The 12414-nt window shown below is 38.5% G+C and overlaps 1 protein-coding gene across 3 annotated transcripts in view; it reads right to left on the minus strand.

The window, feature by feature from the left end:
• Positions 1 to 12414, minus strand: part of LOC132131994 (single-stranded DNA-binding protein 3-like) — a 63643-nt gene that overhangs the window by 33907 nt on the left and 17322 nt on the right. For all 3 annotated transcript variants that reach the window (XM_059544201.1, XM_059544202.1, XM_059544203.1), the window contains exon 4: positions 9155 to 9239. In XM_059544201.1, coding sequence (XP_059400184.1) covers positions 9155 to 9239 — 85 coding nt within the window. The remainder of the gene's footprint in view (positions 1 to 9154; positions 9240 to 12414) is intronic.

The raw sequence follows: 12414 nt of genomic DNA on the forward strand, positions 1-12414 counted from the left end.
AAAAGTAAAAATCACTGACGATTTTGATCATGCGGATTCGCCAATGTTTTTTTTATTTTAGTTAAAATTTGATTTTGGCTACCAAAATCTGAAGAAAGATTGCCCAAAGGGGTACCAGACATTTTGAAATTGTGCAAGCCCTGTAGTTGCAATAAAAAAAGTGCTACTGTGTTACCAGAGTTCAAAAAGTAATGCTATGATATTCTGTTGTACACCATAGTAGTTGAACGATTACCATAATAAATTTATCATAGTTCTCAATGAAAGAAAGAAAAAAAGAAAAGAAACAAGAAAAAGAAGGAAAAGGGGGAAATAACATTGTACATATCCAAAAAGGTCCAGTTAATATACCATGGGGGAAAAAAAGGAGAAAAAGGAAAAGAGAGAAAATACCATGGTACTGTATGTTAAAAACATCAAGGTAATATGAAAACAATGACTTTTTTCAAGAAACGAAAAGAAAAGAGAAATACTGTGGTACATGTCTATAAAATCAAGGTAATAATAACAATAATAGCGTAGGAATTTTAGCTGGTGTAACTTCTGAAACAGGAAAGCAAGCAATCATACAACAACCATACAAGAAAGAAAAAAAGCTACCATGGTACATTTATTGTACCAGATGGCAATACCATGACACTTTAAAATAAATGCTTCCTTCACATTACTTCAAAGAATATCACAGAATTAACATTGTACTTTTTTGTGAAAGCAAACAAAGAAGAAAGAAAGGATCTTGTGAAATGTTGAGACAGTGAAAGCTGTGAATGTGGCAATTAAGACATGTAAAAAACCATCCCGGTTAAGCCCCTTCATTCTGTCGCTGGGGCAGCGGGGTACAGCTCTGCCAAGGTACGACTGGAGGCAGGTGCGGACACGGCCTCAGAGGTAATCAGCCGGTCAGTGAGGAGCCATTTTGACTTCTAGTGAAAGCCACTGGAAGCACATGGTATAAAAATAATAATTACTCTGCATTAGGCTCACTGTCTGGAAATAGACCCACAGCAGCCATTACAGCAACACAAGACAGAGACGATGAAGCACTGTGTCTTTCACCACCACACTGTAGTATTTGTGAGCTGAGGTGAAAAGTGGAAAAATAAACACTCCACCCAAATCAAATAACGTAATCTCCAGTCATAAATGCGGTCTAAGTAAATCCAATCTACAGGAACCTAAAGACAAAGCTTGATTCGAGGGATTCATGGTAGTTTTGTGGCTTTTTCCCCACAATCCAAGGAAGCCTGTTGAAACTTGTACCAGAGCACACCACTGTATTACAAATGGACCGTTTTACTTCATTGCACCAAGCCAGCACTTGACAGCAGAGTGGAGAAGGGTGGCCCACCATGCCAACGGAGCCAGACATGATAAATGCCAGCTGTGGGACCTACTAACTTAACCTCAAAGCCTCCATCGCTGCCCACCACTAGAGCAACAAAGAGAGATTAAATGAAATAGAAAGACTTGGAATAACTGTGGTATCCCTTGATTCACACCCCCTTGCAAGGTTATGAGAAAAACACACCACTGCGGTCTCTGTACTGACACTTGCTGAAGAAGCAGATGGTTTATTCGGGCAAAACCCACAGCAGTGCAAACAGGAATCTGAAGCGTCGCTCAGAAAGCGAGCAAACACCTCCCGCTTCTGAAAAATAGATCAAGATGGAAGAGTGAGTCAGTCAATGGAGAAATACTTCAATTCATTGGTTGCCATAGCTCACCCTGATAACCTTCAATGTGAAGGTCACCAAGAACGCCACAAAGGTTTTCATAAATAAAAAAATATAAAAAAGATGGAGGTTTGAAAACGATTAGAAACTGATGTCGCTTTTTCAAGATCTTCAACAAACGACAAACTGGAAGTCCTTATTTTCCAACGAAGGACCATATGCCTATGCAAAAAACTTCATTTTAAGCTTTGGTTGTGTTGAAAAATTCAAATATTTGCTGCTAGACTGCACAACTTTAACTACTTTTTCTCTAAAATGGGTAGTTATAAGGGATGCACCAACATTCTCGCCGCCGATAATTATCGGCTGAAAACCGAAAATGCCATATATGGCACTCCGCATCTCTCAGTAGTGTTCAACATGCAAGTTTCACTTTCCCTCTTTCCACATGGTGTGACGCCTTGCTATTTGAATGTGCATTCCACTCATGCTTACCAGAAAAGCAAAGTCTGCTCAAATAATGCGCCGACAGGAATGTAGTATACTTGTTCCTGTTTACGTTAGCACTACTGTAATGTTACATGGTGTAGTACAGATGTTTGTGTGTGTGTGTCCAATTTTATGTTACTTTCAATAATAGTGCGATTATTTTATTGGCCCATGTTTTATAAATTCAGTATCATTAAAAATATTTAGTTAAATTAAAAAAAAAGTATTATTACTAAATTATTTTGTATTATTCAATAAAATTTAAAAAATAATTATTATAAACGGTAAATTAATATAAATGGTAAATTTTCGGTTTTCGGCAAAGTGTATCCAGAATTTTCATTTCGGTGCATCCCTAATAGCTATAAATAATTATGTTAAAATTATTTAAAAGCATCATGGTTTAAGTTTCAAATATATTAGCAGTCATTTGTTTTACATGAATATATTCTTATACTATTTATTCATATTACCGTGGTCAAAAAGCAGTAAAGTTTTGAGCGACTGTCACTAGGGGGCGAAATGTGATTATCGTACACAAATGTCGGGATTAGTCAAAAGGCAGCTTGGAAAAAAAGAAGACCATAAATTATGCCGGCAATGATAAAATGTATTGGTTATCAGTCAAAACCTTAAGTAACATTAACAGGAAAGCCACATTGCACGACAGTGGTGATGCTACAACAACACTGCCTGTGGAAAGTCACCAGTTTTATTCATTTAATGCCTGTAATTGGTCCAATTTTCTGTGAGGATCTCTGGACCTAAATATGGGTTGGCCGACCATCTTCAAAGTAACAACGGAGTTTAGATTAAAACAGCACTAGGGAGGGAGACTTGCAATTGTGGGAATTCAGATGGAGTTCAGGTCACACCTCCTCCAGACAGATGACATTTAAATTTCATTTATTTTCTTGGCAAATGCCGCCTCGCCAGAGCAACTTGCACGAAAATGCATAGGCTATCATGACGATTGCTACAACACACAGTAAAGGACACAAAGCAGTACATACCAGCCAAGGGATAATAAAAACACAGTGCTAATAAGACAAGTAACCATGGTATAGGATGAATAACAAACAGGTCATTTCTTCAAGATGAAACAAGGCCCTTTCGCTACTTAATCTTTAGACCCTAGTAAATATCTAGCAAGATATGGTCAAAGTTCATAACAAATAAATTACTCCGCGCTACATCTGTCCTCTATATCCAGACGGTCTGAAATGTAAAAAACAAACAAAGGGTCAAAGTAACTCTTGATGTCTCTTATGGCTAGACAAAACAAACAGCCTGAGACCCCATTTCACACTTAAACACACATCACAGATCAGGAAAGTCATAAAAGCTTGATGAACTCTTTGAAGACAGAAAAGGGATGGTAAAAGAGTAAACAACATCTTTTTAACATATTTCCATGCTGGGTTAGCTGGTGAACCAACATAGCTAGGCCTATGTGAAACTTGATGAAACAAGTCTTAGAAGCTAGTTGAGAAGCCTAGGGACACTAGTATGCTAGCACCTCATGCTGGGGACCTGCATCCAAAATACAACATATGCTCGTTTCCTGGTGTTTTTCAGCTGGGAAATCAACAAAGAGGAAGATTAAGGTGAACAATGGCATAGTCTCTGAGTGAAAACGTGTGTGAGTCATTTCTGCGAGACTCGTTCCTTTAAGGTTGATTCCTGTTTGTCATCTTTCAAAAAGCTGGTAATTCTCGTTGAGGGCAAGATAATGGGAAGCATTTTTGAGAAATTAAAAAAAGCATACGAAAGGGGACAAAAAACAGACAGGTGAATGCTAGGGCAGTTGATGAAGTAAGAACAGCTCAGATTGAGAGGAGAAAAGCGGCACGTAGCTCACATTCAAAATCACAGTCACACATTAGTCATCAGGACCACCTGGAAGCGCATGAAACAAGAAAGACGAAGACAATGACCAATGCTTATTCACGTTCCACTTTTGTAATGCTAGGATATATTAAACCACCTGTTCCTCCACTCGTCTTTACGTTATTGGCAGAGCGCTGCCAAAAGATGCCGCAACAAAAAACATGTTCGTCTGTCGCTCTTCCGTCCTCTCCAAGTTTTCCGCCTTGTAAGTGTGTCATTGAGGGACACTCATGTCTGTCATGTAGGCATATGTGATGGCTGAAATTGGTGTTAGTTATATTCTAATTTAAACGGTGTGACAGAGCAACTTAACATTGCTGAGGGTCAAGAAAAGAGCCTCCATTATGTACTTACAGTGTTTCTGTCAGAACATGATGGGATGGGGAAATCAGAGCGTGACACTTGAGGTAGAAGAATGGTTAGGTGACATTAGGGAGGTCCAAAACTACATCTTTTCAAAATGGACTAAACTTACACAAATTTGGAAAGACACAAGGCTGAATAAATGATCAAAATTATAATTTTTGGTTGAATTATCCATTTAAGGATGCTTTAAATAATCAGTCTGGTTTTGGGTTTGCCTGACCTGTTTTTTGGGAAATTTACACTCATAGCACTTTAAAACATCACACTCTTCATCAGGACAAACTGTGCATCATTAGAAAGATAAAGACTCCAGCTTCAATAATTGACCACAGTTATGATAAAACTCGATTGCAGTGATAGTAATTTCTTAATTTATGTCAGAAGTGCAAAATAAACAATCTGTAATATATGATATTTTGAATAGAATGAGAACACGCATTCATATTCAGTCACGTCTGCTGCGGTTTATTTTTGTTCACATAACTACTCTGAACAGTGTCCATTAGTGCTTCTAGTCAAAAAGTGTGCATACTTGGAGAATACTGATGTATTTACAAGTTTACGATTAATTTCTAATAATTTTCCACTGAATAATGTGATCTGATGCCAACATTGCGATGACTGTACTGTCTCAGAGGAAGATGATTTGCTGCTCATCTGTCACTTATATTGTGTGTTCATAACCCGCCCTGTCTCCGATGATAAACTTCCACTAGGTGGATAAGTGTGTACTGGGATCAAAGCAATGTGGATGGGTAAGCTAGGTAATGCCAGAATAATGGCTGAATAAAAACAGAAGAGTAATGATAAAAGAATAATGAGGATTACGTCTCATACCTAGCAGAGGTCGCAATGCAGAGAGCAGAAAATACTGTAGCAGGCAAAGCAAGCTCACCATTCACGTTGCATGACAAATTGGATGAAAATTCTAAACACTGAATGGAAGTGGGGGTTTATATGAATGGAGGGTAACTGACTGTCTTTTTTTTAATCTTGCCTCCGTATGATGCATATAAAAGAAGTTTCATAAGCGCAGCGCTGCTATGTTTACAGCCATAGAATCGCTGCTCTTCAATAAGCGCCACCTGCTGTCAGAGAGTGAATTTGCATTCTTTCGCCGTTTATGTTTCGTGCAGATATTTTATGAAGTACAGTATCTCAAACTAAGTCAGACCATATAGTTTTTGCTTTAAATTGTGAAATTATATAAACTAACTTGAAATTATACAAATAATTTATAATTTTTTTGTATAATTGTGAAATTATACAAAAACTGCTCATGCGGCATCTTATACGGTTTCATACATTTTGATTCATATGAAGTCCCAGTCAGGGAAAAACAGAAATAAAGCATCAAACCGCCACAATCCTAAAAACAAAGAAAGAAAAATGTCAATCCACCAAGCACTAACAGACTGATACTGGATAATTAATTGATTAAATTGTCAATTTTATTATATTATAATATATCAACTTAAAGTGAGTATTATGTGACAGCAAAAATCTAAATGTAAATATAGCACATTCACGATAAAATTATTATCCAATGCCAGCAAACATATATACAGTATCAACCAATATAGATGCATTTATAATAGAAATACTCTACTAAAAGTTAAAGCTTATTTCTAATTATTGCATGGGAACAACACTAGACCTTTCACAGAACCAAGGTTACCATCTAGATAAAACTGGAATAGGCACTGAACAAAAAAAATAAACTACTAGGCAACAGCTCTGACAGCAATCTGGAAAAAAATAATAAAGGATTAGATCTTCCAAATCACTCATCACAACATTGTTATGAACTCATCTGTTTACAAGCAACTCCACATGCAAAATTACATGACAAATATGCACACCTTTCTGCTGGCGTAACTTAATACTGAGGTTTAGACAAAGGCTCTGATGGGAGACAGGCTTATCTGGGAGTTTTAGGAGATTTGCAGTGAGCAGGTACACACGTCATTCCCACAAAACATGCATACCTCTATATCCTGCTTTCCTTTCCTCAATGTTTTTCTCTTCTCCCTTCTTTCTATACAGTAAGCGACCCTTATATTGGACTAAATGATTAATTTACTCTATAACTGAGATTAGCAATCAATAGCTTGCCTATAAGTACACTGTCGTACTTCCAGATGACCCTGTCTGTTTAAAATGGGTCTGTCTGGTACAAATGTGGTATCGAGGGTTTCTTGGTGGCACTAGTTGCTGCTTGGATTTGGGGAACTGGCTCTCCACTTCTGGGAGCCCAGCCAGAGACACAATCCTATAGCAATCCTCCGATTAGTTATGAACCAGATTCCACAGATCTCAAGATTTGCATGTTATATCCCATTATCTTTCCTCCCAACTGTAGGACTTACTTGCACAAAGTGCATCACTGGCCATTTGATGAAAAAAAAGAGACAGAAAAGAAGGGTAGACAAAAAGATGGAAGAGTCAGAGTATTCCCAAATTCCACCACTAGGAAGTTTACAAAAAAAAATAATAAAAGAAATTATTGTTTTAATTCTACAACTGCAAAGAAATCTAGTCACCATTGAAGCCCTGACTTGCAGAAGCCAAAATAACTGCAGCGCTGACAGTGAGGAGGATTTGACTCATGGGAACCCACTTGTTTTTCTCCCCCTGATCCACTGACACGCTAGGGAATGGGCACTGTTATCAGCCTTGCCTGAGATAGCAAGCTTGATGGGGCGGCCGGTCCACGGGGATCCCAGAGCTGAAGTTAATCAGACGGAGACAGGTCTGGAGTGACCCATGGGACTGACGCCACCGCCTCCTCCTCGTCCTCCATCTCCACCACCCCCATCTCCACCAAAACTCATCACGACCTCCACCATAAGACTCTTCACACAACATTAGCCTGGTGTCTACAAAAGCCTAAAAAATAGACAGAATTTAGCCTCAGGTCTTCCAAGAAGTGGCCAGCCATTGGCTCGAGAGTTGACGGCTAGGAAAATCATTCAGTGGCACAGTGTATCCCTTGAGGAACGAACTTGACGTGTTCACTTCATCCAAGCCCAATTAATAAAAACCCCACAACCAAAATTAGTCCACTGGATGCAACATTCTGAAGGCAAATGGAGATTAATAGCCTGATAAAAAGATTTGGGAAAACATTTGAAACGGGACACAACACAGACCGGATATGCTCTGACCTCCTGAACTTTGCTGAAGGTTAAAGGTCAGGGGAAACCGGCCATTAATCCTCAGACCAGAACTCAGGGGCAGGACATCTGAGCCTTTCAAACTCACCCTGAGTCCCTGAGGTCCAGTAGCAAAGCCTAGAAACTGAGCTGGAGTTTACTTAGAAAAGGGCTCAGAGCATTTCAAACAGTCAATCGGAGCAGACAGCCTGTTTCACAATAGCCGCATCAACTTAGAGCACGGGGGGTCAGTCGTGCAGAGGAGGGGGTCGTCAGAACACTCATTTTGACAATCCCAGGTGTCCATTGGGTGTTAGAAATGATTAGGCGTATAGATTAATTGAACACACGTCAGACTTAATTAAGCATGGCGCTTAATTAACCATGTAATTAATCTTATAGAGGCCATACACAGGCACACAGATTCCAATTGGTTGAAACTTCAGCAGACAGCTGGCACGAACTTGTAACTGTTCTCTGCTAGCAAGTCCAGTGAATTAAATGTCTGCAATAAGAATAGATGCATAATCCCTTTCAGGAATCAAGGCCCGAGATCTGGCCCAGGTGAGACTCCGGTGCTAGCAGTTAGTGGTAAATCATAGTTACTTTCATATAATCTTTGACATATTATCCTCCACTGGAGTGTATTCACAAGGTTTTAACACTGCTAATGTGGCGGGTAAAAGATATTTCCACAATTTATATTTGACGCTAAATTTCTGCCAAAGAAAACATGCAGAGTGGGAAAGAGGTCCCCATGTACTCTTCAAATTGTAGATACAGGCGCTAACACTCAAACTCTTCAAGACCGAGCCCAAGCGTTGAGCAAGGGTCAGTGTTTGTGGTCACATTAACATGGTCATTTGCAGTTGGAAAGCCGCGTCAACAAAGAACTCCCCTTTCTGGTGGAGCTCCGGGGTTGTCCACACATGCTACTCCAGTTCTCCATTACTAACTTAAAGCTCTTCCACAGATCAAGAGGTCAAAAGGGTCATGGTGCAGTCCTTCAAAATTGACCCATGATAGCCCAGCCTTCTCTTAATCCTGCGGCCTTAAAGGGATAGTTCACCCAAAAATTTAAATTGGGTCCATCACCTTCTTCTAATTCCAAACCTTCACTTTCTTTTGCAGAGTGCAAAACCACAAATCTTGATGTTGGTGTTAAATTGACTTTCTTTTTGTGGATCAAAAAATATACATTTTTGTTTTGTTATACAGCAGAAAGGAAGTCATATAAGACTATGTATATATAAGACTAACAATATGGAGGTTAGTAAATTATTTTTTGGGGTGAACTATCCCTTTGAGCATCTTGGTTATTGTACCAGAACTTTATTATAACCAAAGGTACATCAAATAAAGATACCACAGATTTACGATGATATTTGTAAATATTACGAAATTTCCCTAAAGCTTTAAAAAGTCATAACATATGTTCTATCAGAAATTACCCAAAAATTTAGACAAAGAGCATTGATTACTGTAAACAGACGGTAAACCAGGCCATTTTGGTTAACGCAGTCCCCAACAGCAGAACTTCAGGTTTAACTCAACCCCATAGTGGATAAAAAAGAAACTCACATAGTCGTGGAAAGCCTTGGCCTCGCTGGAATGTTCACATGTCTCCCGTCGATCTGGAGCTGCACAGTACAGATCCCAGAATACACTGCAAAATAAGGCAGAATAAACAAAGCTGAGTATCAAATACATAGTTGAACTTCACCGAACTAAACAGCTGCCAACTAAACACCAACAGGCTGTGGTACACTTTACACAAAAAGACCATTTGAAAAACAGCACTAAATGGAAAGGTTTGTTCTAATCTCAGTTGTTCTCATTTCTCCAAGTAGTTTCTCCTAATCTTTACCAAAAACCTTTTTTTTTGGTATGCTTGGCCTCAGCTGTGACGCAACTGACCTACTCACAAATAAAAACACAACATTGCAGTTGTCATTTACAAGCCTTAAGGGTGTATTTCAGCATGCACTATAAATTTAATTCAGTGCCTTTTTACCATTCTGAGCTTTTTTGATGGAACCACCAAAACTACTAAGAAATAAAATCCACAGCAATGAATTTATAACAATGAAGCAATTAATTTTTAACATCCAAACTAATTTATTTTGATTTTGCCAGATTGAGCTGCTGTTCTGAAAATTTCTGAAAACTTCCAAGTTAGCGATTCAAGAAGCAAGACCTGCATGGTTTCGGGGACAATGCAGATTTAGTTTTTCTATGGTTTAAATGTGAAAAATGGTTTCAGATCAGACATTGGCTCCAGCACACTGTAAAAGGCACTTCAGAGTAAGAACAGAAAACTGATCTTCTTCAGTATCACACTCAGAAGAACTTGACAGCTTCTATCAAAGCTGGGTCACTACAATCATAACCCCTGGATAGCTTCCCACTTTATGAGGTGTGACCTATAAGTGGCTAATCAATTAGGCTTGATATTTGTTAATTAAGGAAATACAGTCCTTAAGGGCTGCTAGGGGGAGCAGGTTGCACTCCAAATGGTCCCTTAATTACTTCATTGAAAATAAGTACCTGTTAAACAGGTCGGCATTAAACCGCTCTCACTCTTTAGATATTGATTTAATGGACGCTTCATAAAAGCTGCTGAAGCAGGGCTTAAGAAAACGAACGCAAGTTGTTTCATCTTCCGAGGCAGCATTTTTACTGCTGTGCATTATATCTGCTGATGTAATAAAATTAGACTTCTGTTCTGAATATGGGAAAAAGCTTACGTTTGATGTGACAGATTGCAAAAAGGACAAAATAGGCCGCTCACGGCACAGCGACAGGTCAATGGGGCTAATCAGTTTCCACCCATTTCATATATCTTGCCGTGGAGTGGAAAACATTTGACGGATTTGTGTTCGTGAGCATAACGCAAAGGATAGCTTATGACAGCTTTCATAAATCACTCACTGTTTATGGGTGGAATAAGAGAGCAAGGTTAAACAACGTTCAGCTCAAGACTACAAAAGTAGAGGAACTGCTGGAAAAATCAAGTGTTTAGATTTAAGTGCAGATTGAAAACATACTTCTTAAAGGGAATAGGTCAGCCAAAAAATTAAATTGTGTCATCACTTACACAAAATTAAATGGATTTGGAACAAAATGAGGGCGTGGAACATAAAAAGAGAAATTTTAAAGGCCACACTGGTTGCCCTTTTCCATGAAATCACAATGAATAAAGACCTTCAAACTCTTGAAAGGACACAAAAGTACCATAGAAGTATCATAAAGGTAGTTCATATGCGGATCTGTGAAAAATGAATGAATGAGTATAATTCATCAAAGATTCTTAGATTCAAAATAACGATTTATTCACAAATCAGACTTCTCTCATCAACAGCAAAAACAAAAAAAAAACATTCAGCCTGATCTTCACACGAGGATTTAATAATAATTGTACAGTATTCTTTGGACCACTTTTATGTAGCTTTTTTTGTGTGTCATTTTTGAGCTTGATAGCCTTAGTCCTCTTACACATCAAAATATTCTTCAAATATCCACCTTTTACATTCCACTGAAGAAATAAGTCACACATATTTGTAAGAATTTTTGGGTCAACTGTTCCTTTAAAAAGCAGAGGTGATGAATTTATAACAATGGTGAAGATCTACTCCACCTAGATGAGAGGAGGAGTAAGCAGAGGCACAAAAGAAAAAAAGGAAACAGAATCAAAGCCGACAAGATGCATTACATGAACCATAGATAAGTGCGTAAATGAGTGCTCAGCAGGAGGTACCATAAATTAACACCTCACATCCTATAGAAGCCATAAACCAAAAAACAAATAAAACATGTGAAAGGAAGGGAACAGAAAAAGCAAGAAAGGCACTTTGACAGGGGAACGTCATGCCTGTTCTTCGCCCTTCAGTCAGTGCACAATAAAGCTGGGCGGCATTATCATATCTATCAGCTGCCGTTAAAGAGATTGCAGCTTTGTTGGAAAGCTGCTGGAGGGAGACAGCAGGACCATCTCAAATCCAATCAGGGTGCAGGGGAAATCAAATAAGATGCCAGTTACACTTTGTTACTGAAAAGCCGCAACTAGACACACATCAAGGTGGGGAGGAATGGAGAGCACGAGCAAATCACGTTCGGTTACCTTGACTGCAGCAGGAAAACTTGTTTAATGCTTGTGTACTCTGCATGAACCAGGGGAGATTCTACTTTTTTTTCAACTGGGGGCCAAGACTAATACAGAGAGGCCAATCTTATGCTGTGTATTTATATGCAGAATTGTAGATATCCAAATCATGTAAAATCCAGTAAGCTTTAAAATCAGCATTCCCTACTAAAAATGAGAACAGTCAAGTACAATTTGTATTACCTTTTCAGAAGTGAAAAACTATAATTAATAAAAGAATCCAATCAGTGAACAGAGCACAACTCACATAAAAATAATAAAACTCAACAATGCTTTAATGCAGAGCCAAATGATGAGCTGGTGAATGGAAGTTGGTGGTCATAAAGCTGGTGAGAGAGTGCGGTGTGTGTGTGTGTGTGTGTGTGTGTGTGAGAAAGAGAGAGAGACGGGAAAGCCTGGTCTATCCATGACACATATGTTGTTCCAAACCTGTGTGACTTTCTTTTTTCCATGTTAAAAAAGAAAATGTGAGAAAAGATTTTGTCCATACAGGGCCTGAATTTCATTTTGGAAAATGGAGGTGAAAATTATTTTTTTAATTTGAGGGGGGAGTTAGGGTATTTTGTAGACATATTTTTAAACTACAATCATCCAACCTAAATGTTTTGTCACCCAGTGTATTTGTGTTTAACAATTTATAATGTTGCAGATTCATATTTATATGGTGAGGAAGATACTT

Source organism: Carassius carassius, chromosome 48 (genome assembly GCF_963082965.1).
Source record: "Carassius carassius chromosome 48, fCarCar2.1, whole genome shotgun sequence".
NCBI lineage: Eukaryota > Metazoa > Chordata > Actinopteri > Cypriniformes > Cyprinidae > Carassius > Carassius carassius.